Source organism: Garra rufa, chromosome 17 (genome assembly GCF_049309525.1).
Source record: "Garra rufa chromosome 17, GarRuf1.0, whole genome shotgun sequence".
NCBI lineage: Eukaryota > Metazoa > Chordata > Actinopteri > Cypriniformes > Cyprinidae > Garra > Garra rufa.
Genome location: NC_133377.1, coordinates 15,447,314 through 15,472,844, shown reverse-complemented (window position 1 = coordinate 15,472,844; position 25,531 = coordinate 15,447,314). Strand labels below are relative to the sequence as shown.

General features: G+C 35.1%; 1 protein-coding gene across 1 annotated transcript in view; it reads right to left on the bottom strand.

Annotated features, from left to right (window-relative positions):
• Window positions 1-25,227, bottom strand: part of tmem222b (transmembrane protein 222b) — a 38,525-nt gene extending 13,298 nt beyond the window's left edge. Inside the window, exons 1-5 of the mRNA XM_073822184.1 lie at window positions 25,028-25,227; window positions 19,809-19,893; window positions 10,604-10,635; window positions 7,712-7,808; window positions 7,276-7,406 (exon numbers count right to left, since the gene is read on the bottom strand). Of these exons, the coding sequence (XP_073678285.1) occupies window positions 7,276-7,406; window positions 7,712-7,808; window positions 10,604-10,635; window positions 19,809-19,893; window positions 25,028-25,146 (464 nt within the window). The 5' untranslated portion in view covers window positions 25,147-25,227. The remainder of the gene's footprint in view (window positions 1-7,275; window positions 7,407-7,711; window positions 7,809-10,603; window positions 10,636-19,808; window positions 19,894-25,027) is intronic.
• Window positions 25,228-25,531: the final 304 nt, after the last annotated feature.

Here is a 25,531-nt window from a genome sequence, read left to right as displayed (position 1 = left end):
CATTCAAACTACTTGCTAGTTATGGTAGAAACTTTCTAATAATATGCTAATAAATTGCTAATCATGCTAGAATCATGTTAACAACATGCTAGTAACTAGCTACTCATGCTAGAAACATGCTAGCAACATGCTAATTTCCAATCATGCAAGTAACATGCTAATCATGTTAGAAACATGCTAATTATGTTACAACATGCTAGTAACATGTTATTCATGTTAGCAACATGCTAGTAACTTACAAATTATGCTAAAACATGCTAGCAACATGCTAATAACATGTTAATAGTGATAAAATCATGTTAGCAAAATTCTAATTGTGATAAAATCATGTTAGCGACATGCTAGTAACATGCTAATCATGCTACAACATGCTAGTAACTTGATAATCATGCTAACATCATGCTATTTACTTACTAATCATGTTAACAACAAATCTATCTATCTATATATATATATCTATATATATCTATATCTATATATATATATCTATCTATATCTATATCTATATATATATATATATATATATATATATATATATATATACACACACACACATATACATATACATATACATATATACATACATTGTGGGTACGGAAAGTATTCAGACCCCCTTAAATGTTTCACTCTTTGTTACATTGCAGCCATTTGCTGAAATCATTTAAGTTCATTTTTTTCCTCATTAATGTACACACAGCACCCCATATTGACAGAAAAACACAGAATTGTTGACATTTTTGCAGATTTATTAAAAAAGAAAAACTGAAATATCACATGGTCCTGAGTATTCAGACCCTTTGCTGTGACACTCGCATATTTAACTAACATTCAATGGAGTCTGAATACTTTCCGTACCCACTGTGTGTGTGTGTGTGTGTGTGTGTGTGTATGTGTATGTGTGTGTATATATATATATATATATATATATCTATATATATATATATATATATATATATATATACACACACACAGTGCCCTCCACTAATATTGGCACCATTGGTAAATATGAGCAAAGGTGACTGTGAAAATAAATCTGCATCGTTTATCCTTTAGATCTTTCATTTGAAAAATTCACAAAACTCTAACCTTTCATTGAAGTAAAACAATGGAAAATGGGCAGCAAATCTAATTATGAAATACATGTTTTTCTCTAGTTGACGTTGGCCACAATTATTGGCACTCCTAGAATTTTGTCTAAGTAAAATATCTCTGAAGTATATTCCCATTAATATTACAATTGTTTTAGCACACCAGGGTGGCTAGGAGTATAAAATTGTCCAATCATGACTTTCTGTTCCACAGGATTGTAAACATAAAAGCCAAATCCCCTTAATCATCCATCACAAGAAGTAAAACCAAAGAATGTAGTTCTGATGTGCAGAACAAGTTTTTTGAGCTTCACAAAATAGAAAGTGGCTGTAAGAAAAGAGCTAAAGCATTGAAAATCCCCATTCCCACCATCAGGGCAATAATTAAGACGTTCTGAGTGGCCAAAGACTCTCCAAGGAACACAGTTAGAGAATTGCAAAGAATTGTTGAATCTTGGGGTCAGAAAGCCTAAAATAAAATGATCAAACAGCCCCTACATCACCACATGTTGTTCCAGAGGGTTTCAAGAAAAAAATCCTCCTGGCTCACCCAAAAACAAACTCCAGCGTATTCACTTGTCAGACATGATTGGAACTTTAAACAGGACTGACTTCTATGGTCAGATGAAACTAAAAATGAGCTTTTTGGCAGCTAACCCTCCAGACGGTTTAGGTGCAGACGGGGATAAAAAAAAAAGATAACAAATCAAAACCTGTCTGCCTCTGTTAGAAATCTTATAATGGGCCATGGTTGCATCTTCCAGCAGGACAATGATCCACAACAAACATCAAAATCAACACAAAATCGTGTCATTGAGCACAGAATGAAGCTACTATGGCCGCCCCAGTTCCCTGACCTGAACCCTGTAGAAACTGAAGAGAAGAAGCACCAACATGAAGCCAGGAATAAAGAGATTCTGGAGAATCTAGAGAGATTCTGTTTGAAGGAATGGCCTCTGATCTCTTGTCAGGTGTTCTCCAGACTCATTTAGACAGTGTAGAACTGTTATCTTGGGAAAAGGAAGTTGCAATAATTGGGTGCCAATAAAAGTGGCCAACTTGAACTAGAGAAAAACATTTATTTCATAATGAGATTTCACCCCTAAGTTCTATTGTTTTTGTGCAATGACACGTTAGAATTTTGTGAATTTTTTGAATGAAAGATCAAAAGGATAAATCATGCAGATTTATTTTCACATCCACCTTTGCTCCTATATATATTTTCCTAGATATCAAACTTTACGCTTTTAAACTACTTTAACCTTTAAACCATTTCGGACTGAAAACCGTCAAACATAATTAAAACTTTAAAACCTTTTAAACTTTCTGGCCCGGCTTTCTCAAGCCAACTTAAAGTCTTGGCAATTTTTTAATCTAGTTTAATAATATTATTTAATGAAATGTTATCTGATAGACTAAGACCCCAAAGTCATATCTGTTTACACTTACAAGAAGATCTGTAGAAGAATCCCTGTAATCCACAGAATGAAAATGTTCCTAATATTGGTTCACATTTGTTGCTTAAGCAACTCAAGGTTACCATGAGATGGAACTTATGATCTCTTAAAACGTACTATATCTAAACTTAGAGCTGAAATGATTAAATACACTGCAGCAGTGCTCTACTTTAGGTCTGTAGGATCAGAGATCAGCCGTTTTCCAGAGGCATTAACAGGAATCACTTACGCTTCAAGCTGAGCCTAACTTTTTAAAACTATGCCGCAAAAATAAATCTATTCACTCAGATTGAAATAAAGCATTTAAAAAATGACTTAGAATCAATTGAGAGGCCACATATTTTATTTCTGGGATATCCAAGATATTATTATTATTATGTAATGTTTTCTAAAGAAGTTTCATATGTTCTTGGAGGCTGCCTTTATTTGATCAGAAATACAGAAAAAATATATATGGTTTCTATTTTAATCAATTTTATTCCTGTGATGCAAAGCTGAATTTCCATCAGCCAGTATTTCAGAAATTATTCTAATATGCTGATTTATTAGAATTATTAATAACTGTTGGCAACAGTTGCGGTCAAATATTTTTGGAACCTGTGATTCTTTTTTCAGGATAATAAAAAGAACAGCACTTATTCAAAATACAAATCTTTTCTAACAATATACATTTTTTACTATCACTTTTTTCACTTTTTGATTAATTTAACACATCTTTAATTAAGTATTAATTTATTTCATTCCACAAAATAGGTGGCCTTTCCACTTGGAAAATTAGAAAAATAAAATAGGTTTAATTATTACTATTATTTTTTTAATATCCATGAAATAATTACACCTTATATTGTGCCATCGCAGGCTGTGTAATGTATTATTTTATGACTATTTTCTACCTCATGTTTTGGTATTTTTGTCAATCATATTACCAACACAGGTGTTACTACAAACTGTAGTTTAAATAGAACTCATATGCCACTGAATGGTATTAGGCATTAGTTTAATAATATATCAAGGGTGACTTAAAAAAAAAAAAAAAAAAAAAAAAATTGAATTTTACACATGCATTCTTAAAAAACTGGCTCATTTAGAGTGTGTTCTTTCATTGCATGAATCGGTCTATTAATATGCATTAAGAAGAATCACACAATTCAAGATATAGGGCAGATAATGTTTATATTTATAAAATTTCATATAGTTATATCACACAAAGAATGCTGTTTTTTTTCTTTAAAAAAATCAGCATGATTACAAATCTGCCCTCCAAAGGCAAAGCACAGTAACTACACATTTGGTCAAAATTGAGTTCAGGCTTAAAATGGACTTTGTGACAACTGTTTTGTCTTGTGGCAAAGTCTCCTGGTTCAATTTTGTCCCGTTTCAGAGAAACGTTCAGAGAAACAAGAGCGTCAACATGTTTGACTAGCTGTTGTAAAAATGTTAAAGGCATTTTTCTCAGTTTCAGTGTTCGCGTAGTTACTGCTCTTTGCCTTTGGAGGGCAGAAATGTGATATTGATTTAATAAACAATGAGAGACTTGCGTAGTTTTTAGAAACCATTTTGGCTGTTTTTGCTATTTTTCGCCAACAAAAATCAGTCCAAACACAGCCACAGCACTGTTTTGCGTCTCAAGGCAACATGACGGTGTTTCTTTCCTTCTTTCCTGAATGAATCAACAGTTTAAATGATTCGGTTCAATCACAATGACTCACCTTTTTACAGTGACTTTATTGCCACTTACTGGCGGTTTTAATTTTAGCATTTAAAGTATCTTCTAATTTTTAAAATGTTTAAAATATCAAAACATTATATATGCATTTATAACTGCAGGTTAAATACATCTAAATAGCACCTTAGATGCAACTTCTGCAAAGATTAATTTTGTTGATACTGATTTAATTTGTTTGGTAACAGCCTAAATTATTATTATTATTGACTGATTAAATGTAAGAATACTTAAACTTAAAACTTTTGTACCCAAATTAATTTCAATCCCTGCTTGTAGATACTGATTACATTAAATGTAATAAATAATTGTTTAACATTTTAAAAATGGTAACAGGATTGTTATTGCATGACGGGACGGACATTCATGCTTACATTTTCTGTTGCACAAATTCATATGAAATCACCTTGGAAAATAATTGCTTTTCTGTGATATCAGGTTAATAGAGCCTATTATGATCAGTGATTGTCGTCTCTGTAGATGCATTATGGCAGTAAACCAATTCCCAAGGTAATTTTGTAAAATACTGTAACAATTTAAAACAGCTGTTTTCTTTTTCCCCTCTATTTTAAACAGTAATTTATTCCTGTGATCAAAGCTGAATTTTTTTTTCAAAGCATCATTACTTCAGGCTTCAAAGTCAGATGATCCTTCAGACATCATTCCAGTATCTGATTTGTTGCTCAAGAAACATTTTTATTGTTATTTCTGCTGAAAACAGTTGTGCTGCTTTATATTCTTGTTGATACTTTTTTCAGGTCTTCCTGATTATTAGAGAGTTCAAAAGAAAGTTTCTTTTGAAAAAGCAACTTTTGTAACATTAGAAATGTCTTTACAGTCACTTTTTAAATTTGAGTGCATTCCAGCTGTTATAAAAGTTAAAAAAATCTTACTGACTCCAAACATTTAAAGTTGAAGTATACCTGAGTGCAGTTAAATTGAATTATGTGTAGCTTGGCAAACTACAATGGAAATGCTGAAGTGCCAGGATGCGAAAACAACAACAAGGTCATCGTCGTTCTAAACCTTGCTTTTAAACCTTGAAAGAGGAATGTTTCACTATTGCAATTTAAAAGCAGGGTTAGAGTGCCTGCTTTTATCCCTGTGGGTTTTGAAAGCCTGCTCCAGAGACAAGATTATTTCTTATAATGAAAATAACTGAACATTTAAATAACAAAGCAAAGCACAAAAAATGTATAAAGTTAAAAATCAACACAAATTAAAGTGCAAAAGATCTCTTAGTTAATATTCACAATGAGCAATAGCTACATTTGCTACAGAAGTTATAAAAAATGTTTGTTAAAAAAATACAACTCTTAGTTCATGTTAGCTCACTAAATAACAGTTGCAACTTCTAATTTGAACAATTTGTTATTAAATATTGGAATTACCGAATATTAATGAATGTCTGGAAGAATTTTTCATTGGCAGTTTATGTTGCGTATAGCCTGTTAAGTCTAAATATTTGGCGCTGTAAATAACAGCATAGCAAATACACAACACTTTTCAGAAACTGAAAGCTGTTTTGTTTACAGGGTTTTCGTGGGTAACGGCTGCATTATGTTTAGCGCCATCTGCTGTCAGCGAATGAAAGTGCATTTTCTTCCAGAGTGTCTCTCGCTTGCTCCGCTCATCCGTGCTTGAATACATTAGAGGGCACATGCGTCTTTGACGCAGCATACAGGTGTTGTGCATTGTGAGCAGCTGATGGGAAAAGTTTTTTTAAAATGCAATCATAATTCTGAATACCTTGTTATAAATAATTATTCTAGGTATTTTGATGTGCTCACGGTAACAATATTCATTCGCTTCTCACAACGTGAGATGCTCTAAACATGCCTCTTAAAGGTGCCCAAGGAAAGCATTGAAAGAATATTTTAAATTGTTCTCTGATATCTATATAGGAGGTATAAGGCATAGGAAAAGGCAAAAGTTGTCCAGAAACTGTTCCAGGTCCATTCTGCCCTCCAAAGGCAAAGTACAGTAACTACACCAACACTGAAACTGAGAAATATGCCTTTAAAGTTTTTACGCCAGCTAGCCAAACATGTTGACACTCTCGTTTCTCTGAAACAGGACAAAATTGAACCAGGAGACTTTGCCGCAAGACAAAATAGTTGTCAAGAAATCCATTTTAAGCCCTAACTCAATTTTGACCAAATGTTTAGTTACTGCGTTTGGCCTTTGGAGGGCAGCATTCACAACCCTAGGATTTGTCCCTAGAATGAAATGCTGTTATTGCCTTATTTGGAAGCTTCATGAATATTAATGATGAGCTCTGCTCTGATTGGCTGTTTCCCAGAGCTGCTCATCTCAATAGCAGGCACATGGAGGAAATATATATTTAATTACGGAGCTCTAACCGCATTTAATATGCAGTTTGTTGAATCTGCCGTTTTGAATCGGCTACATTTTACTCTCACTATTGTGATCGCATGTGCTCTGTGTAACGTTATACTGCAGCGACACAAGTACTTACCACACAAGTTTTGATGTTTGTTAGTGATGCTCAGGATCATAAGTGCAATGTAACCGGCTACCATTAGCATTAAGCTGTGTCCCTTCAGTGGCTCGCATTATTTTACTGATGTACTGACGTTACTGATGATTGGGCGATGCAAATGTGGGGGGCGTAACTATTAACGATCGAGACTATTGCGTAATAGTCGGTGTTATGTTGGAATTGACCTATTTTTCAGTGGTCTTTTGCAAACACCAGATTTATATAAGGAGGAGGAAATGGTGGTGTTTGAGACTCATGGTATGTCATGTCCATGAACTGTTATTATTCAACTATGGCAAGATAAATACATTTTTCCATTCTATGGCACCTTTAAGTACGCAGAATAATTAACTTTTTTTTGTAATCGCGGCTTTGAACGTTTACGCAATCGTGGCATCCGTAATCGTGATTAGAAATTCGATTAACTGTGCAGCGCTAGCTCAAACACATGCAGAGGTATATTTGAAGCAGCAGTGTGAATGTGCACCGCTCTGTTAGTCTCACCTGACGTGTTTTCCGTGAATGAGTGAAAGCAGGCAGAGGTTCACCATGTTCCACGAGGTGCTGTTGTCATAGCGCATCAGGTTCAGGGCCATGGCAACATGCGAGTGACAGTTGTCACAACAAAGGTTGTGCTGGAGGGGAAACAGAAAATTTATCAGAATGTAAGCAGTGCATCTGTCATTTTTTTTCTTTCTGGAAAATACATACAGCAGTCAACATTTGAAGTGGATCAAAGCCTTTCATCAAAGTTGTCCTAAAACCAAAATAATATTCATTCTTGTCTTAGGAAAACCTTGATGAACTTTTCTGATCCACTACTGTAATATTATAAAGAGAAAAAACATTTACTGCTTTGATTTTCATTGAGTTCATAACTGTACATGAAACCACTTTCATTTGTTTTCTACAAGCAAAATAAGGAAGAAACACAGATTACCATTCTCTGTTTGTACTCTTCTGATGCGTTGTGAACTGCTGTGTCCCACGCGTTATTTCCACCGGCATACACTTTACTTACATCTAACATCCAGTACCTGAGAATAAAGCAGATAAATACTGCATCAAACACATATATGACCCTGGACCACAAAACCAGTCATAAGGGTCAGTTATTTTCAAATTTACACAACATCTGAAAGCTGGCTAGGCTTTAATAAAAAAATAAGCTTTCCACTGATGTATGGTTTGTTAGGATAGGACAATATTTGACCAAAATACAACTATTTGAAAATCTTAAAACTGAGGGTGCAAAAAATCTAAATTTTGAGAAAATCGCCTTTAAAGTTGTTCAAATGAAGTTCTTAGCAATGCAAATTACTAATCTAAAATTAATTTATGTATTTACAATAGGAAATTTACTAAACATCTTCATCGGACATGATCTTTACTTAATATCCAAATAATTTTAAAATCTATCATTTTGACCCATACAATGTACAGTGCCTTGCAAAAGTATTCATACCCCTTCATTTTTTCACATTTTGTTTTGTTGCAGCATTATGCTAAACTGCTTTAAATTAGTTTTTCCCCACATCAATTTACACTCCATACACCGTAATAATGACAAAGCAAAAACCAGATTTGCACATTTATTAAAAATAAAACATTGAAATAAGTACATTACATAAGTATGGGGCAGCCGTGGCCTAATGGTTAAAGAGTCAGATCTGTAACCCAAAGGTTGCAGGTTCGAGTCTCAGGTCCGGCAGGGATTGTAGGTGGGGGGAGTGAATGTACAGCACTCTCTCCACCCTCAATACCACGACTGAGATGAGTCCCTTGAGCAAGGCACCGATCCCCCAACTGCTCCCCGGGCGCCACAGCAATGGCTGCCCACTGCTCCGGGTGTGTGTTCACTACTGTGTGTGTGCACTTGGATGGGTTAAATGCAGAGCACAAATTCCTAGTATGGGTCACCATACTTGGCCTCACTTCACCTCCTTTCCTTTCCTTCGTATATAACTCATAGTACCTAGTTGAAGTACCTTTACAGCCTCAAGTCTTTTTGGGTCTGATGCTTTGCACATCTGCATTTGTCAATTATCTGCCATTCTTTGCCTCACCTTTTCACCTCTCAAGCTCTGTCAGCTTGGATGGGGGCTGGTAGACATTTTCTAGAGTCCTAGTTGTTCCAATTGTCTTCCATTATGGATAATGGAGGCTACATGCTTCTGTGAACCTTCAATGCAGCAGATTTTTTTCTGAACTCTTCCCTAGATCATTGCCTTAACGCAAGTCTGTCACTGAGCTCTACAGGCAGTTATCTTGACCTCAGGACTTGGTTTTTGCTGATATGCATTTTCAACTGTTAGACCTTTTCTGAGAGTTGTGTGCCTTTCTAAATCATACTCATTCAAATGAATTTGCCACAGTTTAACTCCACTCGAAGTGTAGTAGCATCTAGAAGCAATATGAATGCTCCTGAGCTAAACTTCGAGTGTCCCAGAATACTTGTATGAATACTTATGCAACGGGATCTTTTCAGTTTTTTTATTTCGAATACATTTGCAAAGTTGTTACAAACCTGTTTTGTGCTTTGTCATTATGGAGTATGAGACTTAGATTGATGTGGAAATTAATTAAAGCAGTTTAACATAATGCTGCAACAAAACGTGAAAAAAATGAAGGGGTATCAATACTTTTTCAAGGCACTGTATGTTTAAATAGCGCTACTTAAGACTGGTTTTGTGGTCCAGGGTAACATATGGAGTTTATTTTGAAGCACCAGATTCATGAAAACCCCACACTGCCGTTTTAACAGTTTTATAACCACTGTTGGAAGACATTAACCCAATAAAGCCTGCTGTAATACATTTGATACACATATATATATAGCCTCTAAATGATGAACATGATCCAGACCTGATCTGAAAAACCTGTAACTCCTAATGTACTACATGCCCTATGTTATCTGATTGATAGATTCTATGTTTTAGCAAGTAAAAGGAAATTTAGTCTGTAAATTAATAGTAAATTAGTAGTATTTTGTACATGCATCCACTGTATGTTTCATGTCTATTCATGTTGTGAAATCCTTACTTCTATAAAGAAAATCTGTTATATTATTAGTAATATTTACGCTTACTGGAACGAATGAATGATGCATTTACTTCATTATTCATTATGCACTATTCATTCATTATTCATCTTTTTGTTTATGTTTAGAAATATTGTGTTAAAATGTAAATATTAAACATGACAGAGGCTTTTATTTGAAATATGATCAGGCCCAGAGGAACATATATTTTTATTTCTCTTAGTCATCACTGTACTGTATTGCATTATATGTTTTAGTCTCACAATAAACTACAGAGCTTTGATCATGAAACTAAGTATTTAAATTATGTCTTATAAAGACATATTTTTGGAAGATAGCTATGGAGTGACGACCAAGTAGTCTTTTATACTACTATAAAGATCTCATTGATTTACATTGCAAGCTGAATTTCATAATTTCTGATCATATAAATATCAGCAACTGCACCTATTGTTGCTCAGTTTAAGCCTATAAATAAAAAAGAAGTGTTTTTTTTTTCCTTTCTCAAGTGTGAGCTCCATATTCGCACCATATCATTTTATATGAGATATAAAAGCCTGATGTAATAAATATGATACAAAACAAATAGGCACACGTCATATATATTTTGCATAAAGGTCTAATAATAATAATAATAATAATAATAATTATTATTATTATTATATTTTAAATGTCAGGCTTTGAAGGTGACATCTGAATTTTTTTTTTTTTTTTTTTTGACGATAACATACTTTCATGTACCCCAGCTTACAGAGACATGCTTTTCAACACAACATCACAGCTTTGACTCACTTTGTCGGTCTTCCAAATGCCATGTTATCCTCCTGAAAGAGCAGAGAAAAAGACAGTTAACTCTGTATGTGTGCAATATAACAATTTACAACAACAAAGCCCTAAGCAAATGCTTATAAGATTTTCCTCTTTCCTGACAGAGATCATTGTTAATTCACACTTCTCTCTGTGAAAGCCAGGAATCCTGGGAGGTCTATATTACCTGCAGCTATGCATTAGCTGTCAGTCATCTCAAGTATGTGCACCATTTTTACTCACAGTGGCTCAGTTCTGCTGCCAGATCATGTGACTAATGAGTGTAGAGCTGCAGCTGACATCATGATGACAGCACTAATTGCCTGACGGCACCATAAGAAAACACACACACAAGCGCCTTCAACAGCAACTGACACAAACTCTGTTTCAGTCCCATCGAGTCTGTTTCACACTTTAAAGAGCACAAAATACAAAACAAACATTTGCAAAAAAAAAAAAAAAAAATTGCAAAAATATGGCTTGCAAAATACTATTTGAATTCATAGTGCATATTTTTTTTAGACTGATACCTTGTTTTTTTATTGGATTTTAATACAACAATAATTGGCACTGGCAGTGTAAAATTACAGTTCTTAAAGAATTACTTTCAAAATAAAATTTCCTGATAATTTACTCAGCCCCATGAAGGATCTGAGGATCCTCCAATGCAAGCTGTGTGTGTGTTGCTTCAAGAGAGCAACCATACATTTGTGTATTATTGTTTTTTTATATATATTTTTCATTGTTGTTTAGTCTTACGACTGTATGGTTTCATGGCCTGTTTGTCCTCATAATAAGAGATATGAGAGAATGTTTATGAACCTCAAGGTTTATGGGATGCTGTTTTGAAGCAGTTTGGTATAACAATACATGTTGGATCTGTGCTCTTCATATGAAGTCAGAGCATTGAGACATACGCAACTAAGACTATTCAATAAACTCTGCTCCTTTTTACCATCATAACTTCGTCTCCTGCTTCTGCTCTTTAATTTCACTAGTTTTTCCTCAGTCAACATTTTGGTGTAATCATCAGGATGGAATAACATTTTGGCGTACTTCTTGGCTGACAGAAGACTGTTAATAGTGTTTTGGGTATTTTGGGTACCAGACAAGACCTCCTGTTAACAGGGTTTGGGTATTAGACTACTCTGCTGACGAGTGGTTCTGTTACTGGACAAACTGATATTTTCTGATGGGATCTGGCGTCCGGGGCTGGATCTTAATTGTCTAGGCATGGGGACAGCGATCTAACACCCATGTCAACCAAGATGTTCTTGTCTTTCTTTCTTCAGTCGCAAAGAAATTAAGTTGTTTGAGGAAAACATGCCAGGATTTTTCTTCATATAGTGGACTTCAATGGTGCTCAGTGGATTGAAGGTTAAAAATGCAGTTTCAATGCAGCTTCAAAGGTCTCTAATTGATTCCAGCCAAAGGAATAAGGGTCCTGAAACCTGAAATACCCCCCTTGTCTAGCTCTGCGACGCATACTCTGTTCACTCCAGTTCAAGCCAGTTAGTGTATGCCCAAAAAAACATCTAATTTTCTCCTCCAGTTTTAAAAACATCCTACATCACTGTAGAAGTACGGACACAGTGTTTACAAAGTGAGTGTGCAAAGGTCAAACACCCTTAACAAAAAAGGTAAAACAGTGATGTAGGATTTTTCAACATACCTTAACTCTTTTGAACCAGAGTATGCATGCGCATGCGCATCACAAAGCTAGACAAGGCGAGCATTTGTGGTTAAAAATGTATAAATGACTGATCGTTTTGTGATAAGAGTTGACCCTTTGGCTGGGATTGTTTAGCGCCCTGCATTGAAACTACATTTTTAACCTTCAATCCATTGAGCACCATTGGAGTTCACTATATGGAGAAAAATCCTGGAGTGTTTTCCTCAAAAAACTTAATTTCTTTGCGGCTAAAAAAAAAAAGGCACCAATATCTTGTATGACATGGGGGTGGGTAAATTATCAGGACATTTTTATTCTGTAAGTGGAGTAATTCTTTAATGCCAGGTAGTAAGATAACATAAAATTTAAAATACATTATATGAAAATATATATATTTTTATATTTTTTGAAAATACAATATTGTTTTGTTTACAGCATTGGAAAACCAGTCTCCTCTTGGCTTATTTCAAAGTCCTCTGACATTTTTCTTTACAAATCCTCATTTTATAGTTCTAGTTTTGTTTTGTCCACTAAAGTTTCAAATATGGATATTTTTCTTACACAAGCACATCACTTCACTTCAGAAGGCCTTTGTTAATCCCCTGGAGCCGTGTGGAGCGACTTTTATGATGGATGGATGCACTTTATTGGACTTCAAAATCTCAACAATCGTTTAGTGCCATTATAAAGCTTGGAAGAGCCAGAACATTTTTTTGATTCAACTCAGACTGTATTCGCCTGAAAGAATGAAGTCATATACACCTGGGATTAGGGCTGGGCGATATGGCAAAAAATGTAATCTCGATAATTTTTTTTCCATATTGAACGATAACGATATATATTTCGATATAAGCTGTTGATGTTGCCAGCTTTAAAATAGTATCCCAACAATGACTAAAGCCACAAAAATGAAAGGGTTCATTAAATTACATTTAAAGTATAGTTTATTAACAAAAACAGATTACAGATTTGGCCTTAAAAATTAAAACAACTTACTAAAATAAATTTAAAAAATAAAAGTTGTGACAGAGTATGGTAAATGAGAGTAAATGTACAAAATGTAAACATAAAATTATTGTAAAAACATAATTTGTAACAATTATTTATTTATTTATTATTATTATTAACACAATTGTTTATTTTCTCTATTATAGGTTGAGCTATTTAAATTAGAGGCAACCACTGCATTTTGAAACAATCTACAGTATAAATAATATAAAATTACAACACGGTTCTTTCTTAATCGTATATTAAGTGCAGACAATTCAGCCATAATCTAAGTAGGCTACTCTCTAAATATTCAAAGTGCAAATAGAGACGGATATTTCAAGCATGATACAGAGCTATAGACATACACACAGGCCCGGATTGGCTAATCGGGAGGACCGGGAGAATTCCCGGTGGGCCGGTCCGTTTTTTTTGGCCGCGAGGGCCGGTGTCCCTAGCTGCCTGCACTCACAGCAGTCGCCAGGGGCGGACTGTCCATCGGGAGAATTTTTGGCCCGCTACCCTCCAATTTTTATTATTATTATTTAATATTGTTGTTGTTGTTTTTGTTGCCGGCCTAATGTACTAAAGTGGTTATTTCAGAATTAGCCATTCAATAATAAAACTCTAATAAATCATAAATCGGTTAGTCTTGACTGGCACGCGTTTCGTCTCGCGCGCGCTCCGCGCATCCGCGCGTCCGCCGTCCGCCAAAACGACGCGAGACTGAAGTAGAAGTGCCCAGGTGGAGCAGAGAGACAAATCTGTCCTGTTTAGGACCTAAAGCGCAGGTCTGTTACATCTGTAAACAGACTATTGTAGTTTTGTCTTTGTTTACTTAAGTATTGAACTGCTAACAAATGTTAATCTATAAAAAATATCGTTTTAAAACAGGTTTAGGGAGCTACCCTTATAAAAATTAACGGTGGTTTTACAAAACATGTTTACTATAGTTATACAATAATTATACAATATACAATGGTTTTGCTACACTATACTTTCACCATGGTATAAAATTATGATTATACTAATGGGAATCAATCCTAAAAAAAAACCCCAAAAAACATGGTTACTATGTTTACCATAGGCTCAATAATATCATGGTTAATTTTCCTTAGGGCCAAACATGACCCATGATAATGCAAAACATGTTTAGTTTTAAGATTTTTTAATAAATATATATTCAAGATGTAGCTAATTTTTGTTGTTTTAATTTTAACATTACGACAATAACACATGGTCCTAATGTAGTGGCCCTCTTTTTTCTGTTGCCCTTTTTTTCTATCAAATGTTTTAGTAATAATCATAAATTATATATAATTTTGAAAGCTTAGAAGCTCAAGAACCATCCTGGTGGCTGTCTCATCCCCCTTAGCAGCAATGTCAAGTGTCATTTTACAAAATCACAACTTTTTACAATCTTGACAAAAACATGTCTTTAAAAAGGTCTCAGTATTTCTGCAATAATCTGCTGATTGTCTTCTTTAAAAAAGACCAACCTTAGATCTGTACTGTATAGGTGGTTGTAAAGGTCGAGATGTGTTTATGAAAAAAAGTGACAGATACAAGAAAATTTGTTTAAAAAGTAAACACACATGAGAGACAGAGAGATTAAAAGAGATTAAAAGGCAAATTGGAAGTTCAAGAGATAGCATTTAATTATTTTACCCAGTTGATTTCAACTTTTCTTTATGTGATAATGAAAAATATTGTTGTCCAGGGTTTCAAATTTTGGTGTGGGATGGCCTGGATAAGTGTGAGATTTCCCGGCCTGAAATTTTGTCTCAGTCCGCCCCTGGTTAACGTCAAGCTAGTTAGGAGCAGTGCAAAACAACGATGTCTGCAAATCACCGTTCATGTTTATGTATCAAACTTTTTCTTGTACTGTTGCTCTTCAGCAGCAGCAGCAGCCTCTAGTCCAGTTTGCTGCTAAGAGTGAAAAGCCAGGACCCGTAACATTACCAAGCACCAGTCATGAGCCCAACACACTAGAATGGGCAGGTAGGACAGTGCAATACTTGTTCTATTCTTTATTTGTGTTTAAGGACTCAACAATTTTGCACAGAATATATATTCAGATATTGCAGAAAAGGACATTGTGATGTTTAAAAGAGTAGTGTTAGACATTTACCCTTTAATGTTCTCATTTATGAAAAATATTTGAACTTATAAAGCAGCTGTTTACTTGAAAAAGACATGATAGTGTCATTAGAAAGTTTAATACATTTTATTTTAATCTTTATTTTATACATATAGCTTAATATACATTTGTATTTATTTGATATTTTTTCATTTCAAGGTTTGGATATTTATGAGCACTAATTCTAACAGAAAATACATACTGATACTGTTAAACATTATATTGTGTTAACTGTTCAAATAAATCTTCACTGTGAAGCAACACTTAGGCTACTGTATTTGCACTGAATTGGAAATGACGTCATTTTAATATAGTCAGTCGTGAACTAAAGTGGGCCGGTCTAAGGCTTGAAACTCCAGGGCTGAAAAGGAGTCCCACTCCGGCCCTGCATACACAACCTATCATAGCCTACATACTAATAACAGCCTAGATATGTCATGCAGCCTAATTTGCGTGCATTGGGGGGATTAAAATGGCTTTTGAATGCGCGTGCGTTTTTTGCTTTCGGTTTCAGTTTTAACAATCGCGCCAAACTCTCAGCTGAGCTAAGAGTCACTTTTCAGGTAGCCAAACCACTTATATAACGGAATTCGTGCTACCTTTTTTGTCGACAATTTCAACATCTTTGGATAATAACTCGAAGTTAGTTTCACTTTCGTCGCTGCTTCCTCTCTCTTTTTTTTGTCGTCCTGGTGTTAAGTTTGCTTCGCAAAGTGCGGTAGGAAATGAACTTTGTACTTTGACGTGCACACGCACGTTGCACGCTGATTGGCTGTTGTGGCATATTTCTACTGTGTGATTGGCTCTTAGATTAATCCATATCGAGCAAAAAATGTCTAGAGCCTATCATCGTTATTAACATAAATTTTATCGCGATTCGATATGATATCGTTTATCGGCCCAGCCCTACCTAGGATGGCTTGAGGGTGTGTAAATCATAGGGTGATTTAATTTTTGGGTGAACTACCCCTTTAATAGGGATGCACCGAATGTTCGGCAACCGAAAATATTTGGTCGAAAATATAAAAAAAAAAAACTCTTTCAGTGTTCGATAAGCGAAAAAGCAGAATAAATTATACCGAACAATGGCAAGACGCGATCAAATAGAGGCATGCACAAGTGCAGCAAACACGTCGGCAGTGTGGAAGCATTTAAAACTGTCTAAGATGCAAAAATCATTACAAGCACGAGACTGTTTAGTATCGCATCGCATGTCTTCCATGAGAAGAGAAAGGGCTGGTTGTTGCTGGTTACTGTATGAAGACTGAAATCACCAAATGGCCTTAAACCATTAGTAAACTACAGAATGTTATGTTGTCTAATACATGCACATAATTATTCAAAATCAAAGTCCAAAGCTTGAGGGAAATCTGTGTTATGAGAATCATTCATAAATCTGCTGCGAGTTTCCACCAAAATAAAAGTCAACATTCATAAATGTTAGTACTGTCATTTTACTGTTGTTCTGTAAAATAAAACAAAAAAGCCAAAAATAATAATAACAATCATTACAAGAGCTCTATTAATACATGCATTATAAAATTCTCCTTTGCTCAGCAAGGCTGCATTTATTTGTACATTAAAAAACACATGCCTGATTCAAGAAGGGGGTCTTAAAAATGGCCAAAGAATATTATTTTACTTATTTAACTTAATAATTTTAAGTTAAATTGTGCTTTGTTGGTGGCTTATAATGTCTACTAGAATGTAAAAAATGTTCAGTGTTAAATAAATATTTGTAAATTGTTGTTTTGTAAGTTTTTTTTTGTTTTGTTTTTTGTTTTCTGAAAACCGAGACAAAACTGTAAAAAGCAAATATTGGCTATTTAATTTATGCAATGGTGAAAAAAATGTGCAAAATTCACGGAGGAAAAACACGAAAAACCCTGTTCGTTAATTGACTTTCAGCCTTTGGCCCAGTGTGTAACTTTGTTCGGCTTCGGTCAAGAATGTTCATTTCGGTGCATCCCTACTCTTTAATATGTTTTTCTTTTCTTTTTTATTTTACACATGGATCAGTAAGAAATCATTCCACATGCGAGACGCGTTTCAGTCGCTGTCAGCCACAAGCGGAGTTAAGTGCAGCAGATTGAGGTGCACTTGAGTGTGTGCTGGCCCGTATCACCGCAGGTCAAATAACCACATCCTCTCACGTTACGGGGCATGCTTTACCAAAGACATTTCACTTTTGCTCCTGTCTGACAGAGATCTGTTTAAAGGATAATGTCTGAACCTGATGAGACCTGCTGTGGATCTTTCTTGGCATGATAACTTTGCTTTTGTTTGAACAGCTTGTACAAGATTCTTTTCAACAAGCGATTGGATCCTTTACCTAACACCAGGTGCATTATGAGATAGAGTTGCCCTAGCTGTGAACTCTAGGACACGACCATGTATTTTTAACAAGAAGATCTCCAGAGCTCTGGAAGCGGCTGAGAGCATTGCAATTAGTTGTGCTGAGAGCTGACTTGAGTGGAGAGATGGAGGTGTAGCTTTCACCACATGTCCTCCTCTGCTCTGCACCTTTTTGCACAGGTATAGATTTTTCTTTTGGAAATAACAGGATGTGCTCTTATGGGGTCACTGAGCGAGCTAGTGGCGAACGCTGAACTTTCCAGTGATTTCTAGCGAAAAAGATCCGCTGCTTATGAACGGAATTTCACACCAAATTATAGAGACCTTTATCTAGAGGAACATTCTTAACTGAAACCAGACGCACTATGTAAGGCCTTTATATGTCAACAAAAAGTTGTTTGACATTGTTGAGGTCACACAGGAGGAAAGTACAGCCCAGTCTACACAGGTCATATATAACAGAGCTCAGGCGTCTCACAGTAACAAGCCTCCATGGACTTCTAACAAGCTCATTGTTGCCAGATTGAAAGCGATCCAAACCATTCATTGATAGATTTAAACCTGCGCAATTTGGAAGCATTCCCAATGTTACTTAAGTTATGCAATCTGGCAACCGTGAGCATGTGTTCCTCTCCACTGTGAAAAGGTCCTGCAACAGATATTCAATGATGCTCAACGATGCTTGAATAAATGTTGAATACCAGCTTTTCTCATATTTGCCAAGCATTGTTCAAATTACCCAAGCTAATGGCACACTTGTTGAAAATATTTCAAAGTCAATTACATTTTGCCATTGTATTGGCAACCTTGATTTCTATCAGCTCTCTTAAAACCAACCGATTTAAGGATGTGATGCATGTGATGTATATAAATACAGTTTTGTTACCTCTGTGCCACATGCGCTTCTGAAAAAGCACACAAATTTGTGCTTTAACGGGGAAACAATATTTAAATATTAAAGCCAGCGTTGTTTGCTGCATGCATTTTACTTCTGTAAAGTCACATACTTTACTTCTGTTCAGTGTTGGGGGTAACGCATTACAAGTAACGCACGTTACATAGTAATATCAATTTTTAAAGTAAAGTAACACATTACTTTTTAACTGACAAAAAATATCTGAGTTACTTGTTTCCCTCATTTATTGATTAAAAGCTCTCTTGTCCCCATGTTGAGAGAAATTGTGAGTAAGATGTTTAGTTCTAGAATAAATGTGAACATGCATCAATTCATCTCACTCACTACAAAACATATAGTATTCCTAAAAAAAACTGTGAAATTCAATGCAAACCTGCAATAATTAAATATGTTAAATAATACAAATATCCTTTATGTATTTAATCCCATTTTATTAACCGATGTCTTTGCTGCTGACCTTTGATGATCCAATTCATCCATACTAATAAGCGAAAAAGTGTTGACATTTTTTCTTCTGCAGTCTACTATACAGACCTGAATTTACTTTTCTCTAAGCCTGAGGCTTTAGGTGTGAAAAAGGCTTTTACGTTTGCCAAAAATAGAACTTTTTATATTAAAAACAAACAAGCAAGCCCTGCCCAGATTTAAAAAGTAACGCAAAAGTAACATAACGCAATACTCTCCATAAAAAGTAACCAAGTAACGTAATTAGTTACTTTTTTTAAGGAGTAACTCAATATTGTAATGCATTACTTTTAAAAGTAACTTTCCCCAACACTGCTGCTGATTGACATTGGATCTTTACTGGACAAAAAAATCATGAAAAGTGTGTGTTCACAGAATGAAGCAAATTTGTTTAAAAGTTGCTTAAACTGTGACTTAATACAGTATTTGGGTAAGATTAGTAAGGATCATAAAAGTATTACATTCTTTAAAAAACTCCCCAAAAACAAATAAAATGACATAATATATACAGTACATGTTAATTCAATAACATAATTGGATATTTAAAGCCAGTTATGTATTGTCTCATGTATTCTTGGACAGACAGATGAAGACTGTATTTTAAATGCATCACAACCCTAAGTTAGATAATAATCATGCATATAAACATACTTACTGAAACAAAGTATGGACCTGCAAAATCACGAATCACTCCAGTGGAGGTGCAGATGCCCATGTGGCCAATAAATGGAAACAGCCACCTGAAAGAAGAAAACAAATGACTTCTATTAATGAAACCTGCAATAACACGGTACATTGCGTCTTACTGGACAAAGATTTGTTTCTGCTCTGAACAAGAATATGATTTTCCAGGAAGAAAACGTATGGCTAAATTTATTTGCTCTGTAAATATATTTATCTTCTGAATTTCTTTTGTTCTTTATAGCTATAACTTTTAATTTAATATGTAGGGGTTCAAGCTTACAGACAGCGTTAGAATGGTCTTGGATCAGCGAGCTCCACATAAAACTGATCGTGCAGAGCAAATCATAAGTTGTAGAGACTTGAAACTTGGAGGGATGGTAGCCGGCAATATGACCAAAGCTCGCCCCAATCGGCCTGACGGGGGCGCTACAGTGATCAAAAGCACGACATCTCTTATAACTCCTAAACTGTGAGTTGCAGGCTTAAGTGTCTTAAGTTGTTGGAAGCCTTGGCTTCTTGGGTATTTCACATTTTTTGCAAAACCTACTTTTGCAAACTAGTCCTAGGTTTTTCGTCTGATCGGAACAAAACCAGTGCTTGAAGATGATCTGGAAAGCGAATATCAATACTTATCAAAAAATTAAACTTTCAACTCGAAAAGGGCAGGGCCACTTTTTTAAAATGCCTGTAACTGCAGAACAGAATGAGATATCACCACCAAACTCAGAACACTTATGTAAGACCTAAATCTGTGGTCACAGAGGGAGAAAAAAAATCACAGAGCTTGGCCACTTGGTGGCGCTATAAGAGAAAAAAAATTGGCTATAACTGTGCAACCATTTGTCCTATCAACATGAAAATTGGTGTGCACGGTCTTGGCCCGAAGTGCCACACGTGTTTACAGGGACATTTGTGTATCTTAAAAAACATGGCCACCATTGGCCGACAAAATTTAGAGCACCTGTTGGACAAGGTTAACAGAGGCCAATTGGAATGAAACTTGGTGGACATGTTCGACTCACGTCCCCTAAGGTCTGAGAGAAATTTGAAAGATATCGGCAATATCGGGGCGATATTGCATTTTTAAGCACATAAATGATTCACGTGATATTCGTATCATATGATGAAACTCCTCATTGCAGACAACATTGTCTCTAGAACCACTGCTGTCAATCAAGTTTGTTAAATGATTGAGATGTAAAAACCTATTTTTACGAACAAGTCTTTTCGCTTAATCTGGGAAAAATCACTGCAGTACAATTCTCTGCACTCTCTAGGTTAACAATTATCAATGGGAAGTATCCTTTGGGAAGCTGCAACAGGGTTGTTTAAAAAACAGGCCTGTCCAAATGTACCCAAAATCCTAAAGGAAAGCTCAAAACTTCACAAAACCTGCTATGCACATGCAACAGGTGATTCTAAACAAGCATCCAAAGCTTTAAGGGTATTGGAACACAGCTGATAACAGTCATAAACATTAAAAAAACATAATATTTCTATGTTAAATTACCTGCCAGAAATTTTTAAACCATTAATTTAGGTGGTGACAGGCTTGCTACAAAATGTCTTTTTTCATATGTGCTTAAATGCCTTAAAGCGCTTAAATGCCTTAAAGCGCTTAAACCCTGGTAATCGCTACTTGCAGCTATATTTATTTTAATACAATTTAATATAGCATTTGAGAAACTGAAAAAAATAAATCAAAGACACAAAATAATAAACTAAAATACATTTCCAGCATTGCATTATTTTTTTGCATTGTCTGTTGGTGGCAATTATTTTCAGGCAACAACAATTATTTTTTTCTAAGTCAACTAAGTGGTATGCATACACTGAAAAAATACTTAGGCCTTAATTTCCATATATATAATTTCTTCAAAATGTTTAATGTGATGCATATTTGTCAGTCATACATAAATGAAATGTAAGATTTTCTGCACAATAAATAAATAAATAAAATCATGGCATATTTTAAGTACCTGCATCTATCTGATTTAATTTAAATAATCATTTTCAAAATGCATTTATTTAAATTGATTAGAATCAATTATTTTTTATTATATTATTTATTTATTAAAACATATGAACATAGTTCAAATATAATAATAATCAAACAGTTAAAATAAATGAGACTGCAACAAATTGGATGATAGCAAATATATAAAGTAGTTATTTTATTTTAGTTATTTCAAACACATTCAGTTCATTACAGAAATCGTTTCCTACCTGTTTCTTTCACGTATGACTGATATATCCAAATACATAAATCTTAAATTTAAGCCTTAATATTTATTGAGCACAGTCAGGCATGCACTGCAAATAATGCTTTTCTTACTTAGATTTTTGTCTCGTTTCCAGCCAAAATATCTACAAATTGTTAAATCAAGAAGGTTTTTCTAGACGAGTAAAAATTATTTTCTTGTTTTCAGAAAAAGTCAAAATTAAGTGAGTTTTTGCTTAGAACAAGCAAAATAACCTGCCAATGGGGTATCTCATTTCAAACAGAAAACAGGATTATTTTTCTTACCCCATTGGCAGATTATTTTGCTTGTTTTGCGCAAAAACACTTAATTTTGACTTGTTTTTTTTCTGAAAACAAAACAATAATTTTCACTCATCTATGAAATTCTTCTCGATTTAAGAATTTTGTCTGGAAACAAGACAAAAATTTAAGTAAAAAAGCATTTTTTGCAGTGTGACGTAAAATAAACCTGGGTGCTACAAAACCTTAGGCTTTGTTGGAGGGATCACTTCAATGGACCAGCTCACTGAACATTATCCCTCACTTCCTGCATTTGCATGGTTAGAGCCAAAAAAGGAAAGAGGAAATTGCTTAAAATCTGTTCACAAGTGTGGAAATACACATAAACTAGTGTGTTTTGGGAGGACAGATAAAAGTACAAGGCTTGATGCTGGAGAATGCCCTTTTCAATATCATACACCTGGCCAAAATCCAGCTTCCCCTGCTGATTCATATTCATGTTATTTTGGCTTTGGAATTCAAACAAGCAGGGCAACAGAACCGGCAATCCAAAGGACAACCAGATAAGGAAGCGGATTAGACACCGGACCAAAAATTCCCGTCAAAGTGATTAAAAAAGTATTATCAACAGAGCTCTCAGGGGTGCAATATGAATAACGGTATGAATATCCTGGATAAAACAGCCCCGGCGGAGTTGGTGAAGTGGAGTAGGGCATACGCCGGCACCCCAGATACGCTCCTGTCCATGTGCATATTTATCACAGAGTGTCCTACAGAGCGAGCCGCTGACCCAAATACGGGAAAAGAGGAAAACATGGTGCGAGGAACTCTCACACTGAGATAATCTGCAAGGGAGGACACCAGGACACTGGTCTAAGATCAGCTGTAATCAGATTCATCGCAGCATATGTGATTAGCGGATAGGGGTTTACATTCTGATCTCAGACCAGAACACAATGGGTGATGTTCCATCCCAGGACAGATGCATCAAAGATTCAACAAAGGTGTCATGTTTGCAACTAATGGTCATAAATTATAATGCATGTTATAGAATTACTGATATGCATTACAAAATGGTGTCCGATCACAATGATTTTACTTTACAAAAAAAGAGTATTAAAAGTATTACAAAGAGTATTGTTTTTTTGTAAATACCCAGGTTTAAATACTAGCACATTAAGGGGAGACACTGCAGACAAAAACAGTTTTTTCATGCACCCGTCAAGTCTGAGATTTGAGGCTTTTTGTTTTTTCATAGTGTTTTTTCAGACTAGTGGAAAGAAAACACCCAAAAGACACGGTTAAGAGTTTCTTTTATAGCACTTGATCTATTTGTGTCAATAGATTTCAATTACAATGAATTTTTTTAAAGGCCATTTTCTCAAAATGAGTTTTTTTCTCCTACACTGAGCCATAAATCTCCACTTCAGTAGCACTTACACACACCAAACTTCACATTTTTATTCCTGACTATATCCTGAGGGCTTTTACAGAGGGATTTGTTAATATATAATTAGCTTGATTTTATACATTTTATTCCCCCCAAAAATGTAAAAATCGATAGTTTTCTGTCTGTTCAAAGTATTTTCTAAATTATGGAGTCACAAAATGAGATACCCCAAATTCCTTCTGTAAAAACATTTGACTCTAATATTTAAAAAAAAAAGAAAAAAAAATATTTACAAGAATTTTGAAACTGACTTCATCCAGTGTTTAGATTGCTGTAATTGTATGCAAATTAGTAATACAAAAACTTGTAATGCAAAAAAAATGTTTGCAATTAACAACGTAATCAATCAAATGATTAAGTAAGGTGATAACTATTTTTTTTACCCTATTCACCTGCAGTGTCACACCTTAAAGGAGAAGTTCGCTTCCAGAACAAAAATTTACAGATAATTTACTCACTACCTTAGCATTAGGGGTAGCCTACGAATCGTTGAAGAATCCTCTTCAACGATTCTGAACCGATTCTAAATATATTTCAGAATCGATTCTGAGCTTGTTTTTCCTATGACAATGTAACCCTGGTAAATATTTGGTGCCAAGATTTAGGATCAATGCTGATGCAACTTAATTATATTCCACCCTTTTTTACTTTTTTTAAATCACACCATATTTTTATTATTTATAAGTACAAACTCAAACAGTTTAACAAATAACCATCAAAAGTTCTGTCTGTTCCTGACATAATATGACTTCAGAAAATGACATGAGTTCTGACTCCTTTTTGTCATTTGTGGTGCACACCAGCTCCAGTCTCTATCCACAACAGTGTCAGTCCCCATCCACTCTTGCTGTATCAAAGAATGTGAATATCCTTTAACATTCTAAAAGAGTGTCTTCGTGTTCGAATATTTGAATTGTGTTCCAGGGAACAAAGTCGTGAAATGAAATGATAGCAGATTTTTATTTCCTTCTGAGAACGACTCGTTTAAACAGAGCGACCAGGTTTTTCTTGTCAAGAAACCGGTTCAAATGCCAAATCAGTTAATGTTTATTAAACCCTACTACAGTGTTGTCAGCGCGACGCGACATGCAAGAACGCTGCCACATCAACAAAGCGGAGCACACCGCAATTGCTCAGCGTCGCTCGCCGGTGTAATGTAATGCATCCATCATAAACACAAACCGCTTTCTACGGGTCTGAATCGATTTCAAAACATCAACATGAAGCAAAAGCAACAGTGGAGGCGAGAATCACTCACGATAACACGGGGATTGGCGTCCATACAATACAGTAGGGATAGCGGCTTATGCTCGGGTCTATCCTCTCAAACGCTATGTTATAATTCTTCATAGTCTCTATTTCGACAGCATCCGCCATCACCAGCTGTGAGGAATGAACTTCATTCGTTCCGCTTCCTGGATCTGCAGCGCGCTGGCGACACGAGCGGCGCGTTTCCGGGGTCCCTTCGGCCACTGCAGACCACACACTTTATCAATGGTAAATATCAAGCGATTAAAATGACAGTCATTCAACCATTTTTGACACGAATATACAGATATATGAGCATTACAGGCATTTAGCATTTTAATGTTTTATTTTTATTTTGTATAAGAGGATTTAGGCTTTGCATAACATGGACAAGCGTTTGTTTATTTATTTATTTATTGCAAAGGGAATATAAATCAAAAGAATGACCACAATTAGTCTATCAACAAAAATAAATGTTAAATTCATACTGTTGCCACATTATAAGGTACAGTTT